The sequence below is a fragment of the Mustela lutreola genome, chromosome 1, assembly GCF_030435805.1.
Source record: "Mustela lutreola isolate mMusLut2 chromosome 1, mMusLut2.pri, whole genome shotgun sequence".
NCBI classification, from domain to species: domain Eukaryota; kingdom Metazoa; phylum Chordata; class Mammalia; order Carnivora; family Mustelidae; genus Mustela; species Mustela lutreola.
The window spans coordinates 189,802,625-189,825,050 of record NC_081290.1 but is presented as its reverse complement, the minus strand read 5'-3'; the positions used below and the strand labels follow the sequence as shown (position 1 = coordinate 189,825,050).

Sequence of the window (22,426 nt, the reverse complement as noted above, 5' to 3'; positions counted from 1 at the left end):
TTATTTATTTAAAATTTTTTTTTACTTATTTATTTAACAAACAGACACAGCGAGAGAGGGAAAGCAAGCAGGAGGAGTGGGAGAGCGTGAAGCAGGCTTCCCACCAAGCAGGGAGCCCAATGCAAGGCTCGATCCCTGGACCCTGGGATCCAGGGAGCTTAAGGCAGACGCTTGATGACTGAGCCACCCAGGTGCCCCTATATATTTCTTTTTAGATAAGGAGACTGAGACTCAGAGAAGTCAATTAGCTTGCAGTCAATGTAATATTAATCACAAAGGGCAGAAATGTAGCTTGTACTGTTTTTTCTAACTCCAGAGCTCATGGTTTCTTACCACTATTCCATGGGGCAGTAAAGGACATGGATAAATCAAAGAAATTTCTGTCCTGTTGGCAAAAACAAAGGGCTGGCTCCTCAGGGTGAGGCTGAGAACACGGAGTTCAGGACACTGGCTTACTCTAGTGGCTGGACTTTACACCAATTATCAGTAATCAGTTCAAAGTGACGACTGGGAAAGGCCATGTATGACTATCCTTTCTCAGGGTGCCTGGGTGGCTCAGTCGGTTAAGCATCTGCCTTTGGCTCAGGTCATGATCCCAGGGTCCTGGGATCGAGCCCTGCATTGGGATCTCCGCTTAATAGGGAGTCTGCTTCTCCTCCTGCTTGCACTCTCTCTGTCAAATAAATAAAATCTAAAAAACAAAACAAAACCCAAAAACAAAACAAAAAAAAACCCCCAGATTATACTTTCTTGTCCCCTAAATATCTCCCTTACCAATCTTTAAAAAAACAAAAAACAAAAAAAAACAAAAACAAAAACTATCCAAAGTTAAAAGGTAGTCCTTTTCATCTCTCTGATTAATATCCAGAATATATATAGAGAACTTCTGAAACTCACCCATAACAACAAAAACAACAAAGCCTGATTAAGAACCAGGCAAAGGCCCTGAACAGGTATTTTTCCAAAAATGATCTATGAATGATGAGTAAGCACATGGAAAGACACTCAACATCATAAATCATTAGGGAAATGTAAATTAAAATTATAATGAGATACCATCTCACACCCATTTGGAGAGCTTCTATCAAAAAGGCAGGGGATGTGGAGAAATTGGAACCCTTAGCACTGCTGGGGTGCACTGCATCATGTGACATGGTGCAACCACCATGGGAAACGGTATGGCAGTTCTCAAAAATCTAAAAATGGAATTACTATTTACAAAAAAAAAAAAAAGGAATTATTGCATGATTGAGCAATTCTACTTCTGGGTATCTGCTCCCCCAGAAATGGAAAGCAGGGTCTTGAAGAGATATCCACACTCACATTCACACAGGAGAATTATTCACAATAGCTAAAATGTGGAAGCAACCCTGGTACCCACTGCTGGACCAATCAATAAACAAACTGTGGCCTATAATACAATGGGACATTATTCAGCCTTAAAAAGGAAGGAAATTTTGCAAAATGCTACAACATGAATGAACCTGGAGGAAATTATGCTAAGTGAGATGAGCCAGTCCACTTACATAATTCCACTTGCATGAGGTACTGAAAGTAATCAAAATCATAGAGACAGAAAGAATAAAGGTGGTTGCCAGGGGCTGGAGAAAATGGGGAATATTGAGTTTCAGTTTTACAAGAGAAAAAAAAGAGTTATGGGATGGATGGATGGTTGGTTGCTCAGCAACGTAAATGCATTTAACACCACTGAATTGTACAGTTAAAAATGTTTAGGATGGGGCGCCTGGGTGGCTCAGTGGGTTAAAGTCTCTGCCTTCTGCTCAAGTCTTGATCCCCAGATCCTGGGATCGAGCCCCGCATCAGGTTCTCTGCTCAGTGGGGAGCCTGCTTTCCCCTCTCTCTCTGCCTGCCTCTCTGCCTACTTGTGATCTCTGTCAAATAAATAAACAAAATCTTAAAAAAAAAAAAATTAATCTGTTTAGGAAAAAATAAATAAATAAAGTCCCGATGCAATATTACAGCAGATAGGAAACCTGAAAGCATTACACTAAAGAATCCAGACACAAAAAGCCCTATGTTGTGTGATTCTGTATAAATCCCTAGAGACACAAAGTAGTTTAATGGTGGCCAGGCACTGGGGTTGAGGCACGACTGCTAATGAATGGGGTTTCTTGCAGGTATGATGAAAATGTTCTGGATTATACAATAGTGATGGTTGTACAACTGTCAATAGACTAAAAGCCACTGAACTGCATGTTTGAAATGGGTTAACTGTATAAGAATTATAACTCAATAAAGTTGTGAAAAACTATTTCTAAAAAAGGTTGATGCTTTTGTAGAATCAACTCTATAGCTTTAGACCAACAAGCTATCAGACTACTCGGAGACAGGGGTAAAATGACCTCTGTGGCCGTTACCTGCAAATGAGAGCTGCTTTAGGCGGGCATTTGACCGAGCTTCCTGGACTTTATCTGTCAAGGACTTCCAGGCATCTGTGAGGAAATAAAATAGTCCATCAAATATCTCTAACACCAGTGACAAGCAAAAGCACTGAGCTCAGAATCGCTCCAGGGTGAAAACACCCTGCTAAAATGGCTTTGACTTGTGTTCTTAGTTTCAATGAGTTCCATGCATAAGAAAGCAGCTGAGAAGGTGCCTTATCCAACAGTTTTAGACAGGAGGGTCCCACCTTCTGAAAATGAGCCCTGGATCCCCCAAGTTTTCACATCCCTCGATGGAAGTCTGGGTCCCAAACCTGAATGTTGGGTATCACTTCTATTTCACCTGCCCCTAAACAAGACAACACTAACGTGAACGATTTAACCCGGCTGTGGGGAGTCCTAACCTCTATTCCATAAAACTAAGGGGGTGTGACTAGAAAACATCCACTTCTAGCTCCAAATTAAGACTCTAGGATCTCCTACTGTCTGGTGGGCTCGTGACGACCACTTCACACTCAGTGTGTGGTATTTGCAACTCATACAGTCAACATAGTCTTTTCTTCCCTTACATATCTTTTTTTTTTTTAAAGTGAACCAGGCCTGAATCTGCTGTCACTGTGGACTCCTCTCTCCACTCTCCATATCCACACAGTCCTGAAGAGTAGTCGTTCCTCCCTTTTCCTGCTGGGAATGGGCTTTATTACCGACCTCTCTACTGTAGCTATGCTCTCATTAGTGACCTCTTGCCACCTCATGTCTCCAATTCAGTCCACCTTAAAAGGAGCTACCACATTAAAGTTCTTGAAATTCTGCCTTTATTCCATTTCCCCAGATTTTCAAAGGCCTCATGGTTCGGCACTGAAGGCCCTTTCAAAGCCAGTGCCCAATCCACCTTCGCCATTTTCTCTCTCACTACTGCCTGACTAGGATTTCGATGTCCTCTCCCACCTGAGGACACTCCTAAACCCTCCACATGCAATTCTGTCTAATTTTGCTGACGTCCCTTCTTAGAAAGTCTTTCTCATTCCTCTTTTCCTAGCACAAATTCTATCAACTCCTTTAACAGAATTGTCTATTCTACCATTCTTTCTGGGTTTGATAACCCTAACTGACCCCTAGGAATCTTTCCTTCAAATTCAACAGCTAATGAACACCTGAATGCTTGGGATACAAAGAGGAACAAGAAAATAAAATGCCAACCTTACTAGGACGTTCTCTATTTAGTAAGACGTAAGAATAAACATTTATAAAAACAAATTTTTAAGCTCTAAGAAAAGCATTTAAGATTCTAAAATAAACAGAAAAGAGGGAATGGGAGTGCCTATCTGCCTCAGAAGGTCAGGGAAGACTTTCCAAGCTGAACCCTGAGGGACAAGGTAGAGTTCACCAGATAAGGGAGGGTAAAAGAACATTCTGGGCAGAGGGAAGAAACAGGTGAAGGCACAGGAGTGAAAGAGAATGGCATTTGAGGTCCACAAAGAGGGGGCAGAAAACAAGGCCAGAGAGAGAAGATACCCCACGTAATCTGCTAAGTTATGGACTATTTCTCCAGGAACTCCAACTTCTTAAGGACAAGTTAGATTATACGTCGAACTGGATGTGTAATGTCATCGAGTATCTTCTGTAACACCAAGTGCACAACCGCCCACATCAACGGTACTAATGTAAATAAGTGTGGCTCTGGCTGAGACAGAGCCTGCACTGGCAAGACAGCCCCATTTTTTTTTTTAAACTTAAATAATCTCTACATCAAATGTGAGGCTTGAGCTCATGACCTTGAGATCCAGAGTCAGAAGCTCCACCAACTGAGCCAGCGGGGTGCTGCCAACCTCATTTAATCCACTCACCTTCGATACTTTCTGCACAGATCTGAAAGCCATCGTCACTTGAAATTTCAAAAACAAGTCCTTTCTTGGGCTTTTTCTCAGCAATGCTTTCCTTCCTCTTCTGTTCTTGCTGGAGCCAAAGCATCAGTGGAGAGCTGAAGTTACTTTCTTCTTCTTCCACTGTTTTAGGTTCTGCGAGGAAGAAGACAGATAGGGCCCAAACTGACTGCATTAGCAAACACTTACTGAGCACTGATACATTCTCTCCAAGCCTATCAACATTCCACAGTTGGTATGATTATTCCCATTTACAGATAACAAAACTGAGGCTCAGGGCGCCTGGATGGCTGTGGGTTGAGCCTCTGCCTTCGGCTCATGTCATGATCTCAGGGTCCTGGGATCGAGCCTCCTATTGGGCTCTCTGCTCAGCAGGGAACCTGCTTCCCCACCTCTCTCTTGGCCTGCCTGTCTGCTTACTTGTGATCTCTCTGTCAAATAAATAAAATTTTTTAAAAAAAGAAACAAAAAACAAAACAAAACCGAGGCTCAAAGCTGTGGAACAATTTGCCCTGGGTCACAGCTAGAAAGTGACTAAAACTAGATTTTTTTTTTTTTTAATCTAAAGTCATGCTGTCTCTGTGGTAGTTTCTAGTATGACAATTTGATAGTTTTTCAATAAGCAATTGCCCTCAATAAGGTCAAAGGTAAAAAATAATGATTAATCGAATGAAGCACTATACATGAGGCACTTTTCTAGGAACTTCCTGTAAATTAATTCAGATAGACCTCACAAGGACCAGTGAGGTGTTACTATCATGTACACTTCAAAGTGTACGTGAAGGTATGAAATCTGAGGCAGAGAGATGGTAAATTAATTAGCCCAAGTTCATATAACCGTATGTTCTGACAGAAAGAGGCGCCTCAGTCCTCCTAAGGAATCAGCCAATCAGCAGAAGGGGATTATATCCCAAATGTTACTCCTGAGCATTTTCTCCACTTGCTTCTCTTCTGGGAAGTTACCTTGATGGAAAGAGGCAAAACCTGTATCCAGAGCTCTCTAATCTTGAAGTGGCCAGTTCTTTACTGATCATATTCAGTAGTCAGATAGAAAGTGCTATGGAGCTGTACCTGGGGTTGTGACCAGATACGTGGTTTTCTTCAGCGACAACTAAGGGATGAGATCAGGTAACCACTAGCTATGAAGATCACACTGATGTTAAAGCAAGCAGAGCAGAACGATCGACAGATGTCACAGACTATACAGCGGAAGGGTGCAAGACCAGGGAATAGATGCCCTGAGGGTTAGTCTACACCTCTGGCCAATCACTTAACTTACCTGGAGCTTAAATTTTTTAATTTAGAAAATTTGTAGATAATGTAGGCCATTTTTATAGTACTTTTGACTTTAAAATTCTAATGCTAACCTGTTACCCACCCACATACCTGTACTTTCTTGCTCATTTGCTGGATTTTGTGTTGCTTGAATCTCAGGAAGAACTTGCCTAAATGAGAAGAAAACCCAATGTAAGATGTAACATCAGCTGCTATCAATTTAAACATGCAAACTGTCCACAATCGCTGTTAGTTACACAGAACAACTACCAGAAACGGACCATCGGACGTCTTGCGTATAACGTGTTGGATAAACACCACCCTACTGTATGATATGTAACATAAAATGCTCTTCTATGAGATTCTTTCCTAAATATTGGCATTAAGTTTGGGCTTTTGGAGTTTGTAAATTATGTCCTTGAAATTTTTCTCATACCCTCAGTGTTAGAAAAAATTAAAAGAACACTTGTTAGAAGCAGTTCAGGAGTTACTTAAGTAAATTAACTGATTTAACCAAAAGCAAAAGCAAGCTTAAGGAGCCAGTAAACCACCACCAATTTTCATTTTTGAAAATTAAATCTTGGAAACAACCCAAATGCATATCAATAAGGGACTATTTAAATTAAAAAAAAAAAAGTACAGAACAGTGTGTATAGCATTACTCATTTTATATAAAAAAGGAATATAAATATATATTCATATATACACCGTGTGTATCTGTATTTGTATAAAAATGTGTGAATGGATGGAAACAAATTATTAGCAGCCGTCATTACTAGGGAACAGAAGGGGAGAAGGGTAGGCAGGATGAACACAGAACCATTTATTATTTAAGTAATTATGCATTAAAAAAGTTACAAGTATGTATTACTTCCATTAAAAAAAAAACCCCTCTGGCAACAAGAACAATTTAAATGAGGAAGAATTATGTTTTAAATGAGGTGGACAGAACTGAGGACTTAACCTTAGAGAAACGATCTTTGTATTTACCCTGTGGGCTGCCCGCACTCCTTTTGTGATGACTGTTCCACGTTAGCTGTGTCCTGCGGCTCAGCCTCTGCTCCCTGAGACCTGGAAGAAAATCATTGCATCTTTTCCAGAAAAACCACCAGTGACTACGTACTAAAGGGTGGAGGTCAGAAAACAAACAAACAAACAAAAAAAACACTCTAGACTCTATCAGGATCTGATAAATTTACAAGTTGGGAAAACTAATCTGTGCTGAACAGGTTAGCTGGTGGTTATGAGGGCATTCTGTCGAAGAGAAGGCACAAGGAGCCTTCTGGAACACTAGGGATGTTTTATCTCCTGATCTCGATGGGGCTACATGGGTGCATACATATGTAAAACTTCACTTGTATATTCCAGGCATGTTACACCCCGACACTAATTAAAAAGAACTTCATCAGGATCTATGACAGCTGGCTTTGCCCTCCAGACAGGAATAATCATTGTCCCTCAGTATCCTAAGATTCAGCAAAAACAAAAAACAAAAAACAAAAAAAAAAACCCCAAAGCTACATCAAAACCCCCAAAGCGAAAAAGCCAAGCCATTGTTTTACATCAGAGCAAAGGGGGCCTGAGCTTCTTCTTACTCTTCATTTCTGCTCAGGTCATGATCTCAAGGTCGTGAGATGGAGCCCCATGCTAGGCTCCGCTCTGAGGATGGAGCCTACTTGGGATTCTCTCTCCCTCGGCCCTCTCCACCCTCCACTTAAAAAAAAAAAAAAAAAAAAAAAAAAAAAATCAGGGACGCCTGGGTGGCTCAGTTGGTTAAGCGTCCTGGGATCGAGTTCCACATTGGACTCCTTGCTCAGCAGGGAGCCTGCTTCTCCCCCTGCCTGCCGCTCTGTCTGCCTGTGCTTACTCTCTCTCTCTGACAAATAAATAAATAAAATCTTAAAAAAAAAAAAAATCAGAGCAAAGAGTAATTAGAGATGTGGTTCTCTCCAAGAGACAAACTGCCCACGGAGGGAACTAAATTTTGCTCTATAAATCACCACTGTGAGGAGGAAAAAAAAAAATCAAAGTCAATACCCGGAACACCCCCAAGTAATGCAACGTGGATGGAAGAGTGTCCTTCCCAGGAAACTGCCAGGCCAGCAGCCTCTCGTTCAGAGCAAAAACAACCCCCACCTACCCAGGGTAGCTAGTATTTCAATCTCTCACCCTGTGACTGAGGTCAGGGACGTCGTGTTGGCTTCTTGGTCTGGAATGTGTGCTTCAGAAGAACTGGTCCGCAAATGGGTAACTTTGTGCTTCTTGCCATTCCCTTTGTCCAAAGGCAGCGGAAACCGTTTGATTTTTGGTTTGGTTTTAGTGGGAGCCGGCACTGAGGGGCTGGCTGACGGCTGTCCAGGGGACGGAGAGCCCCCGGGAGAAGCAGAGCTGGCTTGCAGAGCTGAGGATAGGGCCTTGTTCTGCTCCAGCCCCATGCTGTTGGGGGCATCTACTGTCTGGTTAGATCCCTGGGTCCCTGGTGCGGAATCAAGTTCACGCTGGGAAGGGAGAATCCCAGTCTTGCTGGCAAGGAGCTGGTTCACGTGCTGAAGCTGATAGTGTTCTTCCGCTTCTCCAGAAGGCGAAGCAGCTGTCATGCCCGCAGTCTGAGCAGAGGGGAGCACGCAGATGCCAGACGCCGCTGTCATTGTAGCAGCCGGAGCCTGTGAGGTGCCCAGTTGTGGAAACATTCCTGAACTTGGCGGCAAGGCCACAGGCTGCTCCTGCATCCCCAGGCTCTGCTGGCTAGCTTTGATCAAAAGGTTGCTTATTGAGCCGATATCCGGGGTACTGAGCAACCTGGGGTTGGCTAACGCGACATGTCCTGGAACGGACGCGCTACTTGTAGGGGTTGCTGTGGTTTGCATGGATACAACATTCAAGACGGAGGAACCGGCTGCTAGGCCAGACACAGGCCCCGCGGTGAGGTGGCCAGTATCCTGGCTTATGGTAGACGCGCCCGCCGCCGCGGCCGCTGTGCCGCCCACACTCTGTGGTAACAGGGGTGCCTGTTCAAAATACATGATGCCAGATTTAGACCTTTTTATGATGTTGGGGACAGTTCGGTGAGATGAAGTATTAAGTGACCCCAGCTCTAACAGGTTGGGGTGGTTTGGCAGCTGAGAGGGTGTGAAGTTAATCAGGGTCATGTTAGAGACCACATCGGAAGGGGCAATGGTTGAAGGGGTGCTAGAGGGAGCGAGTTTTTTATTCTTTCGGGTGTGTAGACGAGATATGGGTCTTTTCTTGAGTCCAGAGGATGGAGTGGCTACTGTGGTACTGAGGTCTGTCCTCTGGCTGGCTTCTGAAACCAAAAGTTGGGGATCTGGAGGAGGCTGAACCCCAATAAGTAGGCCTGAAGGAGGACTGCTGATGTTAGGTGGGAAACTACTTTGAGCAGCTGCAGGGAAGGAATGTAAGTGCTGGTGATGAGGCATGGGGAGCAATCCTTTGCTAGCAGGAGGGAACAGAGATGGAGAAGTTGGCAAGCTTGGATTTAGTCCCGTGGCTAGGGTGAGACCACTTCCCATGGGCCCCAAGACTGAAGTATTTGTCTCCATCACATTGGGTGTAGAGCTAACAGAAGAGGTCAACTGGATTTTTTGGGTCACTCCATTTGGAAGAGTTTGGAGAACATAAAGTGGCTGCATGTTCTGGTTAACCACAATGAGTTTCTCAGTGGCTGGTTTCAGGTGGGGTGGAGTGGTCTGGACAGCTGCATTAGAAATCTGAGATGGGCCAGGACTCTCGGTAGAATTGGGCACATATTTCTGGTTCTGGATAGGAACAGTAGGGGAAACAGGTACCTGAAGGCCGGGGGTGCTACTGTTTCTAGTTAAATCCTGATTGTTGCCATGACCTTGCTCCACTGAACCACAGGGAGGGCTGGAAATGTGGTCTGCGTCCATGTGTCCTTGGATAAAATGATCGGGAGTCATGTGGCCTTCGGGCGTGGGATCCACTCCTGGACTCAGCAGTGCCGAGTCGCCTTCGGAGGAAGCCACAGACTTCTCTGTGATGGTTACTCTCTTCTCTCCTGAGTCGGAGATCACAGCCAGTCTACTGGGATTCTGGCTGGGGACAGTGGGACTCCGGGTGGTCAGGACAGACAGGTCGGACGGCAGCTCCAGAGGCAGCTCAAACTGCTCCTCTGCCGAGATGGAGGAAGAGACACTGCTGTCCACAGGCTCTGTTGTCGGCAACTGCTGGGAAAAGACCTCGAAAAGACCCATGTCCTTTTCTCGATTACTGTCAAGACCCAAACCTTCACCCAGATTCAGGAGTTCCGACGAAGAGGACTCCGGGCTCTCGCCCAAAGCCTGCATGGAGGGAGTGTTCTTCAGTACAAAGTCCATAATGTCCGAGGGCAGGATGTTCCCACAGTCGTCACTGTTGTTGTTATCCGAGTCTGACTTCAGGAGCTCAGTATTGTAGGTGTCCAGGAGGTTCTTGTCTGATGGGGTGCTTGTGTGGACCCGGCGGCTTGACTCCAGTGAGCTGAGCTGAGCCTCCAAGGAATCCTGTCCCTGGGTTTTAACTCTGCTTACGGAGTGGCAGTTATCCATCTTTGGCTCGTTTTTGTGGCCAACGGAACTTTTAATGACGTGTTCTTTCTCACTGGGATCTTCAGGTCGCTCGATCTTTAAGTTCTCTGTTCCGTTTTCTTTCCCATTTCTTTTCGGAATCTGGCTGCTTTTCCTCGTGGTGGCCGTGACGCTAGTATCGCTCTCTGTGCCGTCATCGACGCCATCCAACTGGGAGATTTTGGGAAGGTCACACTGCTCCTCCTCCCGAAATAAATTATGGGATGCCAGCCGCTCATCTCCACCTGAGGAAATCACTGTTCTGGTGAAATTATAGTAGTACAGGTCATCTTCGTCGGAGGTGCTTAGGTCGTCAGCCCCATCCACCTGTCCTTCAGCTGATCTCTTGCCCCGCTTCTTCCCAGTGGAGCTGCTGTAGAATGGAATGTCTTCTTCACCGTAGGATCTCACTCCATACAGCGGGGTGAGCCCAAAGAACATGTTGGAGCGTGCCCGGGCACTGCGACGGGGGTATCTCCTCTTGAAAGCGCCATCCTCCTGAGGTTTGGGACCGTCTGGAAGCATCAGGTTTCTGTCCTGTACTGGCAGATTCTGGTAGTTGTTACTCTGAGGATCCTGGGATGAGGTGTTATTGGGGCTTGGCTGGGCCACTGGACCATCTCCTGGACTTTCAGAGGCTGCAACTGGTTCTGTGGGAGAGGCGGACTCTACTTGCAAAGGGGACACAGGGCTCCCTTCCTTCAGTGTATTCTTGGACTGGCCCTCACTTTCCATTTTGAGAGGTGTCAGTGTCACTTTGACTGTGCGCTTCCGAGGGGTCTGTAATTCCTTGGCAGATCCCTCTGCTTGCATGGATGGAGCTTTGGGGACTCCCGGAATGGAGAGGCCTTTGTCTCCAATCTTATCAGAAGAAACATTATTACATGGCCGTTGCCCCATAAACTCAGGAGTCAAAGCCTCATCCACGAACTCCGGCTTTAGGGTTCCCTCTTCGCCAGTTGTCACCTGACCCGGTTCCAAAAAAGACTTACTGGAATGTTTTTCTTTGAAAGTTTCTTTACAAGACTTTTTCCCTTTCTGTCTCCGGTCTCTGGAACTAGATCCCATGTGTTCGTTGATGATGGACGATCTGCTGCTCACTCCAGAGAGCTTCAAGGTTTTAACTCCCGCATCTTCATTGGGAGGGGGGTTTACCGATTGGTTAGAATCTATGTGTTGGTCCCGATCGTTCCTCTGCCCTCTCAGATGGAGTGGGGGGAAGGAGAGGGCCTCTTTAGAAGAATACGGCCCTGAAGAGAGTTCAGCAAAAGTGCCGATCTGGCTAGCGTTTAGTTCCCCAGGTGCTGTATTATGAACCTGTGGGGCCAGTTTGGGAATGCCGGGATAAGCCCCAGTATGGGCAGACCCCTCTGAGCTCTTGGAACTTGGCACTTTGGTCTTCTCTCCTTTCAAAGAGCAGCTCTTGGATCCTAGGTCTGAAGCGCTGGAATGCTTCACTTCAGAAGAGGAAGACCCATCCAAGTGGCTGGTTTTACTGCCCACTGTAACTACTGTCCTTTGCAAATTTGAAGAGGTGGGAGTGTTTTGCCCTAAATTAGTATTTGAATTCAGTGGTCCTAAGACATGATCAACTGCTTTGGCACTTGACTCAAGATCTGTGGCAGTCCCGATGGTGGAGACTGAGGAAACACTATTCCTGGAGTAAGTACCCCCAGTTCTCATTGGAGACATTATTCGGAGTTTAGACCGCTGGGGTGACAAGGAAGAAGTGCTGTGACGCCTGGAGCCAATGCTTCGGAGTCCAGAGGAGAGTAAAGGGTCACCCACTGTGACTATTTCATGAGTGGTTGGGGTAGGACTTCCTGAACAAGAGAGAAAAAAGTAATAAAGTCTATTACAGAGAGAACGAATGTGTGGTAGCCATTGTTTTCAATGACTTGGCAGTGGCTTATAACTGAAAGCTGCAAATTAAGATTTTCAATGAGCAAAGCCACTAAGGCCTGGAAGAATGACAAGCTCATCTCTGAGCTGACCTTTTTGGGGCAAGTTAGTCAATGAGGTAAGTCCTTTACCTGCAGAAGGCAACGGCCGACAGCCAGGGGATCTCTGTGTTGGAGAATAACTAGGTGTTCGAATCCTAGGGACCTTTGAGATGACGTGATAAAAACAGGAGCCAGAGGTTTGAGAGTGAGGTCGGTCTGGTGAGGAAGGACTTAGAATTTCAGCCGTGTTTTGACTTTCTTTAGATGAAATTTCTGTGGAAGGAAAGAAAAACTCTTACTTTAAAAAATAAAAAGGTCCAATTAAAGTATCAAATGAACCAATACAAAGCAAGCTGTTAGGTAAAGATCGAAATACAAACAAATGAGATCTCCCAGAGAGACGACTTTCCCCACCTTCAGTCACAGTATTCCCCCAAATCTAATTCGAGTCCCACCTGATTAAAGACCCACCTGCAAAAGACGTGGGACTGTGAGCGATGGTCCTGTTTTCATCGTGCTCCACGGTGCTGTTGATATCCGGCTCCACCACCGGGGGGCGGCACTCCACAATCTTGCACGTATACACACAGCGCTTGCGAGCATCAGTGGTGCTCCAGTAAACCCTGGAACACCTGGCAAACAAACCCACACAAATCCCCGTGAGTGACAGGACAGAAACAGAGACGAACATCTGCCAAAGCCTCTTCTCCTCCTGGCTCCCCGATTTACAGAATTTAGCTTTACATCACTGATTCTTATTATAAGACCCTTGGCTCGGGTGTTCCAGGGTTTCTGAAGTTGTTGGTTTTTCCTAGCCTCTCAAAAACAGCACCAAATCTTTTTTTATTGTAGCGTAAGCAGGAGACAAAAATAGTAAAATGTCCTAAAAATGCAGAGAAAGGAAAATACTAACATCTACTGCCAGATATAGTTATTGGCCTTCAGGAAGGGACTACCATAGCTCCCAAGGTATACACAGAGGGGGAAAAAGCAAACCTGAAGTGTCCCCTTTGGGAGAAAAGCCCCACAAGACAAGGGAAGTGTAATTGCTTCTGATCTGCTGGATACTGACGGAGCCTGGTTTATACAAAGAGCTGCCAGCTCAACATACAGACTATGTTGCCAGAATTGGAATGCAAAATAAACTGGTGTATAGATAGCAAAATGAGACTCCAAAATGGGAGAGACAGAAAGGGAGTTTTAAATTTACACTGTCAGCCCGCTAAAAGTTTAAGCCATTTGCTTCACGTAGGAGAGAGGATAAATGTTCACTGGACAATATGATCATTATTGTGGGGGTTTATATTTTTAGCTTGAGGACCGAGGCCTGAGGTGTTTGATCCACTACAACAATCGGGACCTTTAAATCCAGATAGATGGAACTCAAGTGGAATCTTAAAAGAGACTGACCTTGTGTTTTTTTTTTTTTTTTTTTAATTTAGGTTTTATTTGGAAATGATTCTGAAAGTATGCCAATAATACATTCCTTTTATAACTGGATTTAGTGCACATAAAAGGATACTTTTGTCCCAATCTACAAAAAGTAGCAAAAAAGTAGTGAATTTTAGGTGGCGATTAAAAGCAGCTCTCCATTCAATGAGCTACTCATTGTTCAGGATGCCCCAGCTGTGGGGGCTGGTGTCTTGGCTCCATGCTGCTACTTACTGATATCCAATAGGAAAAAGCTTATCTTCACAGTCAGAGAGATCATTCAGGATTCCCAAGCAGTCAATTGTCATGGAGCCTGATCAAAGAAAGAAGAACGGGTGAGAGGAGGTAATGAGAAGGCTCACTTTATACCCAAAGACTAGGAAGTGCTCCAGCGACAGAGCGAGCCTTCACCCGGCCAGGGCCTTGCGTCATACCAATCATCATGTGGATGTTCTCCGGCTCCAAGCCATTGAGAAACTTTCTTCTCAAGCTGATTCCTTCAAAGTCCACAAACACTCTTCTAAAAACTTCAAATCCATTCTCAGGAACCACCTAAAACAAAACCCAGCTGTTAACGACAGCCTATTCCTTGACACATTCCATGTGATACTGACCGTCTCTAAGGACAAGTGCAAAGCCTCTCAAAATCACCGTGCTGTTTCACGGGAGGACTGCCATCTCTCAGAAGGCGATTCCAGGAACACAGAGTAGTAAGGTGAAGCAAAGCTTACCATCTTGCTGCTTCCAGCCTATTTTCCCTGAACTCCTATAGAATTCGAAAAGCAACAAAGCTCTCACCTCGCCTTTGATCAGATCCCGATGTCGCTGGCAATACACTTTCTTATCATCCAGGAAGACACAGTTCTTGGCGCGAGAACACATAAAGTGATAGTTGCTGGTGCAGGATGTAAGGCAGCAGCCCACGGTGGCTCCTGGCTTTTGGCAGAACTCACATCTCTAACCATCCAGAGAAAACAGAGGCCTAAGTCAGACTTTCAGATGTTTTAAGCCACTTTCCTTCTCCTCTGTAGAACTACCCCATTCTGGGTTTCCTACAAGTCATTTTTTTTTATTGGTAATCAGCTGAATTACAGAGAACTAATATGAACCCTAAAGCCTCGTCTACAAATCCTCTCTCTCCCATTGTCCCTGGGGCCCTGAAACTATTAAATGTAAAAAGACTACACTTTGATTTAGAACTTAAACAGAAAGTTTTGTTTTTAGGATGCACGAATGATTTATAGAAAATAGAACTTTGAGGACTGATTCTAAAAACATCATCTTACAAGAAGGCTACTATATCCAAAAGAATTCAGTTCTAGAAAGATTATACCAGGCAGAAACACAAGGGTTCTCTAGTTACTAGACTTAACAGATTACAATTTATTTCACAATTCAAAGATCACCTTCAGCAAGCCTGAATGTCACCACCTTATTCTGTCACAGTCACAGTCTGGGCTCCCCTCTCCACAGAAGACTTTTTGTTTGTGCTCGCCATACAATCTACATGGGCTTTTTGTTTCTCTCTCTTTCTTTCTTTCTGATAATTCTTCATCTCCCCTCTTTCAAAAGTATAGCTTTTAAAATTTTACTCCTTCATGGCCTTTTCTGACGATTCTCAGCATCTACTGATCATTTCCTTCATCCTTTTCCTGTGAGTGTATTTATGTGGGTTTTTCCTATGGAACCATAGAGTGATTCAACTGGGACCTCCAAGATCATTTTGTCTAAATCACTTAATAAAGTAACACCTTTCTTGCACATTTAAATTGTCTCCCAAACTAGGTAACACTCTGTCTTCTATTTCTTATGCACCAACCCCCAAAGGTCAGAGTAGCAATTTGCCTACAGTATACACCAGCATTTGTCGCTGGCTAACCATTCTGAAGGCAATGTAAAACCTCAGTGAAGTATCATGAAGCCACAGAGAGAACATCTGGAAACTGAGGGGAATCTTTTCCATAACATTTACACCAGGTCTTACCAGCTGCTTGCCCCTGATCACAGCCATGTGCACATTCTTTAGTGATCCATCATCGTCTTCAAACACTTCTGCTGACCACAAAGCGCAATTTACATGTGTCCACTCATTTTGGCCAATGTAAAGCAAACGGCCAGCATCCTATGAAATCAAGAGATTTCTTTTTTCTTTAAAGAATATAATGTCAAAGTAGGTATCCTTGGTATTAGCTTTACCTCAGTCAAGATAACATCAATAATAATTATTTAACTTGGGGATGCACACAAAAATCAAAACTCATTTCTCAATGTTTTTCTGTTTCCACCTCTCACCTTTCTAGAATCCATAGGCGGGAAATATTTTATAAACATAGCGAATCAAAACACAAGCAGTATGTGGTAAATTTATGAAAGTGTGCACTAATTTCTTCAAAACCGTATTTCAAAGCCAGTCCTCTCAACTTGCATTAAAAAACCTTTTTTGGGCACCTGGGTGGCTCAGTGGGTTAAGCCTCTGCCTTCAGATCGGGTCATGATCTCAGGGTCCTGGGATAAACGCCCACTTTGGGCTCTCTTTGCTCGGCGGGGAGCCTGCTTCCCTCTCTTTCTCTGCCTACCTGTGATATCTCTCTCTCTCTGTCAAATAAATAAATAAATAAATAACCTTTTTATTATGCGCTTACTATGTGTCCAGTACTAAATAAAGCTTCATAAGCATTATTTCCTTTAGTCCTCAGAGATTTAATCCTCAGAGAGCACCGAAATTAATCAGGCAGCCGCCAGAACTGGGGATCTTAACCATTCTGCCTGCCTACCTTAAACACAAGCCTTTCATACACAAACTTACATACTTTACTGACTTTCACAAAATCTTTTTGAGAAGTCTCCTGTAGAAACTACCAGACATTAATAGGTTAATTTAAGGCAACTCATCTTTTTTTTTTTTTCTTTTTTTAAATTTTAAGTGGTCGTCACGCCCAGTGTGGAGCCCAATGTGGGCTTAAACTCACCACCCAGAGATTAAGACCAGAGCTGGTATCAAGAGTTGGATGCTTAACCAACTGAGCCACCCAGGTGCCCCAATGCAAAACATCTTTTAAATCAACTTAATCAGTTATAGAAAAAAGACCACAAGTGCTATAAGCTAGGTAACAAACATTCATTAAATAAATGGCACCCAGTCATCGAATTAAGACACAAAGGACCAAACAGTTCACAGGAACATCTGCTACGTAGGACCCCATTCGCCAAGGTACTTACATTAGCACTGTCATCACCATACGTCAAACACAATGCACATTGTCTATTATCTTCTATGCCTGGGGGTGGGTTCAGTTCTGGACTATCTTCTCGACTCCTATCAGTACCTTGGAACCCAAAATACATCCAGTTAAAAGCGGCAATACTAGGTCTGATTTCCAGGAAGAAAAAACCAATTTGGCTTAAATAGGCTGTGGCTTATAAAATAAACACCTTCAAAAACTGTTCAAAGTTATGCTATCTCACCATCTGTTAAGAGTATTTATGTCGATTTCTTGTTACCAGGCCAAGCTAGGCAAAAATAATGATTTTATTACATTTAAGGATGGACCTGAAAATGTCTTTCCAACATGCAAGTACATTAAATTTACGTTTACAGAGTTAATCAGCTGCATCTAGAGAGAAGTGGATAATGACTCATTTGGTGCCTTACTCAGAATTGGTGGTGTAGGAGGATGGAGAGGAGTTGGAGAGTCTGGTTCCCCAGGCCCTTTAGGTTTGGGAGCTGGAATGATTTTCTTCATTAGAGGAGGCTGCTCAGTGTGGCTGTTTTCCTCTCGCTCCTGCCACTGAGCATAATTATGGTCAAGTGAAGGTGGAAGCACTGCGTTTGGTAACATCCCACTGCTGAAAATAATTGATTCAACAAGCATTTATTGAACTCCTATGATATACCTGGAACTATACAAAATAATCAAATTCTTGACATCATCAGGTCACAGCCCCATGCATAAGCCATTCACAGAACATAAGGACAAGCCACAGAATCTGAAAACTCTTTAAATATACAGGGCTTTATTTTTTTAAAAAAACATATTCTTGATATATGACTCTTGGTTAAACTTCCAGAAGCAAGTGATAACTTTCCCAAAGAATCAAAAGGATTTATTGGAATAAAAATTTAAGGTTAAATATGGAGAATCAAGAGCAATAGTAAGCACAATTTGAACTGAGTAATACAGAGCCCAACTATTACAAGTCTGAATACCGAGCTACACATAGAAGCACGTGTATTGTACCTATGCCCCAAGTTAAGCCAAGCTGCAAAAAATATAATAAAGAAAAAAGAGGGGTGATAGATTATAATAACCATTAAGTATTAGCTCTAAATCAGCACTGAAAAGGCATTTCAACAGACTAATTTTTAATCTTAAAACCTAGTCTAAAGAAACCTTAATCTAGAACTCTGATTTCTAGCTGATAAGGTGGAAAAAAAAAGTAATCCTGAATTTACTTACTTGCTTGATACTTTATTTGGCTCCCAAAACCTAGACTTTTTGACACTGAACCATGGAAAAACACGCTCCATTTGCTAACAAAAAAGCAAACAAACAAAATGTAAGCATGTGAACATTCATTAGGAAACCACAGAAAACCAACGACTTCACACCAGCTTCTAAGTCAATACGAGGATGATTTCAGGCCACCAAGGGAAAGATCCACCCACTCTGGTGACCTCACCAACTTCCTCCCAAAGAATCAGAGGAATGAGTTAAACCAAAAGATGTTTTACACATAGAGCAAAACAAAACGGAGAAGAGAACAAATCCATTCTGTTCGTGGAGTAATTACCCATAGATAAGCATTAAAAACATGAACTATTAATATCATTCACCCGAATAAAGAAGGACTTGACCATGCTGTTGGCTTTTTTAATCTCTGGCTGCCCTCCATCTGAATTAATGGCTGCTTGAATGATCTTCACGATATCATCACTGAACTCCAACTGTATACGAAAACAAAGTATTAATTATTCATAAAACAGTGTGTTCTCAAAACCACTTCCTCTTCCCTCCTAAATCACCCAGCCCAGAGAGCCAACAGAAAATGGATACCCTATTTTAATGCAGTATAATGTCTCTTTAGCAGAGGTCTCTATAAGTCAGTTCACAATTAACTTGGGGCAGTCAAGAGAAGCCAGGCTAATAAGGCAAGCATGCAAATAAACTGGTTCTATCACAGTAAGTAACCCAAAGAGGGCCATAACTTTTTATTTATTTATTTATTTGGGTTAAAATAAACAACTGAACAGCAAATATGGATCATGAGATAACAGATAATCATTCCCATACATTCTTAAAACCATAACTTTAAAACATACCTTTTATAAATGAGTATCTTATATAGAAAAATACAATATTTAGACATGATTTTGAGAGAGGCAAACCAAGTAACTTCACATTAGCATCTTTCCATGAACAGTTTTTTTTTTTTTTTAAAGATTTTTATTTATTTACTTATTTGATATAAGAGAGCAGGAGCAGGGGTGCAGAGGGAGAGGGAGAAGCAGGCTCCCTGCTGAGCAGGGAGCCCAATGTGGGGCTCGATCCTTGGACCCTGGGATCATGACCCAAGCCAAAGGCTTAATCGAATGAGCCACCCAGGCACCCCTCCATAAACAGTTTTAATAAAAAATGATATTCAGAGAACTCAGATGACAGCCAAATTAAAAAATAATCTTTTGAGACACTACCTTCCCATCTTCTGAAACACAGAGCTGAAAGAACTCATATATTTTTAGGTATTTAAATCCACACGACATTTCTAAATATAATACACACCATCTCTTGGTGCTTACTCCCAGCCTCGTCCCCCAAAGACCCAAAGGAGTTAAACCGGCATTTGAAATGTTGGTAGAGACATACCACAGATGTGTAGTTCCCTTGGTCCATTTTCCTCTTGACTCCTTCCAGATCTAAGGGCTGCTGATCTTCCTGTTTGCTGACCTCAGTAAGCACTGGTGGGTCTGGTCCTTCTGGGGAGCTGCGGGAAGGTATACTCTCCTCCGTCTCAGGATTTAAGTCTGGAGGCTTAGCAGCCTGTTGCCAGGAAAGACAGGTTTCTTTTATGTAACACTGAAAATGAGGCATCGGTGAAAATTCTATTCAAATTAATAAAGATGGTACTGAATGATACATATTATAAAACTTGAAGAACATGAAAATAAGCACAGATTTCTTAAATAACAGAAAAAGGGCGTTAGAATGAGCCCGTTCTGTAATCATTTGACCATATAAACTTAGAACTTCCAAATGGAGTATGAAGACATAGAAACTGTCCAGTTCCTTCTGAGGGAGACAGAGATGGCAAACTTTCCTATTCAAACAATGGAGCTCTATGAGGAGATAAAGCAGCAGCCTAGCTCTGAGTTCAAGTTATCCGTGCATTTTTTCCAACATTTCACCTTGTATTTCCAATGACTACTCCATAGACGTACAGTTCACAACTTCAATGGATGAAAACTAGTGGTTTACAAATTCTGCCCTGAGGAGCCCTCAGGATTTCCCAGAGTGATAGTCCATGACTGTCAGAGTAGGCCACCACTCTCCCTCTCATCCAGGTTATTCTAACTGCTTTCTGACCACCGTTCCTGCCTCTAGCCTCCGTCCTCGCCAATCCTTCCTCCCTCTCCAGTCAGAATCTTTTTTTTTTTTTCTAAAAAGCAACTCTGATCAGGTTATTCTTCACTGAAGCCTTTCATTGCTGTCCCCCCAGAGCCCTCAGAGTATAAAATACACATTTCTTATTAGTAATAGCAAAGAAAATCCCCAGAGAACGTCCTACTCAGTACTAAAGGTTTTCTTTCTTTCTTTTTTTTTTTTTTTTTAAAGATTTTATTTATTTATTTGACAGACACGGATCACAAGTAGGCAGTGAGGCAGGCAGAAAGAGAGGAGGAAGCAGGTTCCCTGCTGAAGGGAGCCCAATGTGGGGCCTGATCCCAAGACCCTGAGATCATGACCCAAGCCGAAGGCAGAGGCTTTAACCCACTGAGCCACCCAGGTGCCCCTTGCCCCAGATTTTTAAATTTATTTGACAGAGATCACAAGTAGGCAGAGAAAGAGAGGGGGAAGCAGAGAGCCCAATGCGGGGCTTGATCCGATCCCAGGACTTCAAGATCATGACCTGAGCCAAAGGCAGAGGCTTAACCCACTGAGCCACCCAGGTGCCCTCCCCCTAAAGATTTTCTTAATGGCTGAAAGCCAAAGCAAGTAAGTTTATAAAAGTAAATGAAGAATGGAGCAAACGAACGCCCCCTCGCTGGCTGAACCCGCCCAAGAATGAACTCCCAGGGCCGACCTGTCGGTAGCGAAGCAAGTGACTGGTGGTCCGAGAGTTGAGCAGAGCTGTCAGAACCTGCTTCAGAGAGATCTGCAGCTCCTTCTCCAGGGCCAGCCGCCACTCTGCAGGGTGCCGCTCGGTGCAGTTCACACAGGTATAGGCCACACTTTCTGGCAGGTTAGACAAAATCTCATACATCTCATCTAGAAAAACAAAAACCCACAATGCTGAGGTGCTCTGAAGAGTGGTAGAGAGGGAGAAGAGGACACTACTCCCCTGAACTTAATACAAAGCTGTACCCTGGGGACGGCAGCAGGACTCTTTTTTTTTTTTTTTAAAGATTTTATTTATTTATTTGACAGACAGAGATCACAAGTAGGCAGAGAGGCAGGCAGAGATTGAGAGAGGAGGAAGCAGGCTCTCCATGGAGCAGACAGCCTGATGCGGGGCTCGATCCCAGGACCCTGGGATCATGACCTGAGCCGAAGGCAGAGGCCTTAACCCACTGAGCCACCCAGGCGCCCCCGGCAGCAGGACTCTTAACGTCCCCTAGGAACCCAGCACATATTGATCTCTGAAGGGACACTATTAACGCTAGCCCAGGATAACCAACAGGTTAAGGTACCCACAAAACACAGCAAATACATACTTTAAAGGGATACGTTCATGATAAATGAGCACAGCTTGACAAGAAAGTGCTTATAGGGGTGGAAATTTCAGAAGACTTCAAGCAACAACATGGCCATAACTTTATGTTTACAAATTACTTTGGGGGCTATAAATGTACCAAGCAAGAAGAAACTGTAATAAAAAGACTCCAACCTTCTGTACCTGAAAGATTCTCACATTTGGAATGGACCCAGCGATCACACTTTCCACACTGCATCATCTTACTCTCGTAGTCATCGTCATCATAACACTTATCACAGAGAGGGCAGAAGTTCCCTGAAAGCAAAGCACACTTTTCAGCAGCGCTCTGGCTTACACACCAGTGCCTCCCAGGCCCTAGCTTCGTGTGCCAGCTCTCCTCTGCAGCTGCTCACAGGTGCCAGCGGGGACCTACTATGCAACGCTCACACATCTGTCAAGTATCCAGGTTTTCCTGAGCTCTTAGAACATGCCACTGATTTTATTGAGACTCATTTTTGAAGGTCACGAGGTAGAGTTTACAAAGAACACAGGAGAAAAAGAATGAGAGAATGTTCTCTCTGACACATTCCAAAGAAAGGTTTGTATTTTCAAAAAGAGGTGAAGAGGTGGGATTAAAAAAGCAGTTAATTTACACTCTCTCCTTATTCTTAGTGGTTTAAGTTAGAGCTCAGAGCAGCAGTTCCTAAAATTCAACACAAATGATAGCTTTCATCAATTTGCTTTATCCATGCACTCCCACTACTCTTTTTTTTTTTCCAAGCTTTATTTATTTATTTATTTATTTGACAGAGAGAATGAGCACAAGCAGGGGAGCAGCAGGAGGCAGAAGCAGGCTTTCCACTGGATGGGGAGCCTAACATGGGACTCTATCCCAGTACCCTGAGATCATGACCTCAGCCATAGGCAGATGCTTACCCAACAAACAGAGTCACCCAGGTGCTCCCCCTCTGTTATTCTTTACTTAATAGATTACTTTA

General features: G+C 43.5%; 1 protein-coding gene across 8 annotated transcripts in view; it reads right to left on the bottom strand.

Annotated features, from left to right (window-relative positions):
* KMT2A (lysine methyltransferase 2A) overlaps nucleotides 1-22,426 on the bottom strand; it is a 73,909-nt gene that overhangs the window by 5,127 nt on the left and 46,356 nt on the right. For 5 of the 8 annotated variants that reach the window (XM_059182257.1, XM_059182249.1, XM_059182269.1 and 2 more), the window contains 18 exons: nucleotides 21,621-21,743; nucleotides 20,817-21,001; nucleotides 19,382-19,555; nucleotides 18,352-18,462; nucleotides 17,975-18,048; nucleotides 17,170-17,363; nucleotides 16,737-16,843; nucleotides 15,502-15,639; nucleotides 14,316-14,474; nucleotides 13,952-14,069; nucleotides 13,752-13,830; nucleotides 12,558-12,718; nucleotides 12,177-12,359; nucleotides 7,730-11,966; nucleotides 6,551-6,631; nucleotides 5,672-5,730; nucleotides 4,250-4,420; nucleotides 2,379-2,453 (listed from right to left, as the gene is read on the bottom strand). In XM_059182257.1, coding sequence (XP_059038240.1) covers nucleotides 2,379-2,453; nucleotides 4,250-4,420; nucleotides 5,672-5,730; nucleotides 6,551-6,631; nucleotides 7,730-11,966; nucleotides 12,177-12,359; nucleotides 12,558-12,718; nucleotides 13,752-13,830; nucleotides 13,952-14,069; nucleotides 14,316-14,474; nucleotides 15,502-15,639; nucleotides 16,737-16,843; nucleotides 17,170-17,363; nucleotides 17,975-18,048; nucleotides 18,352-18,462; nucleotides 19,382-19,555; nucleotides 20,817-21,001; nucleotides 21,621-21,743 — 6,429 coding nt within the window. The remainder of the gene's footprint in view (nucleotides 1-2,378; nucleotides 2,454-4,249; nucleotides 4,421-5,671; nucleotides 5,731-6,550; nucleotides 6,632-7,729; nucleotides 11,967-12,176; nucleotides 12,360-12,557; nucleotides 12,719-13,751; nucleotides 13,831-13,951; nucleotides 14,070-14,315; nucleotides 14,475-15,501; nucleotides 15,640-16,736; nucleotides 16,844-17,169; nucleotides 17,364-17,974; nucleotides 18,049-18,351; nucleotides 18,463-19,381; nucleotides 19,556-20,816; nucleotides 21,002-21,620; nucleotides 21,744-22,426) is intronic. The other 3 variants (XM_059182263.1, XM_059182279.1, XM_059182285.1) reach the window with 2 other exon arrangements.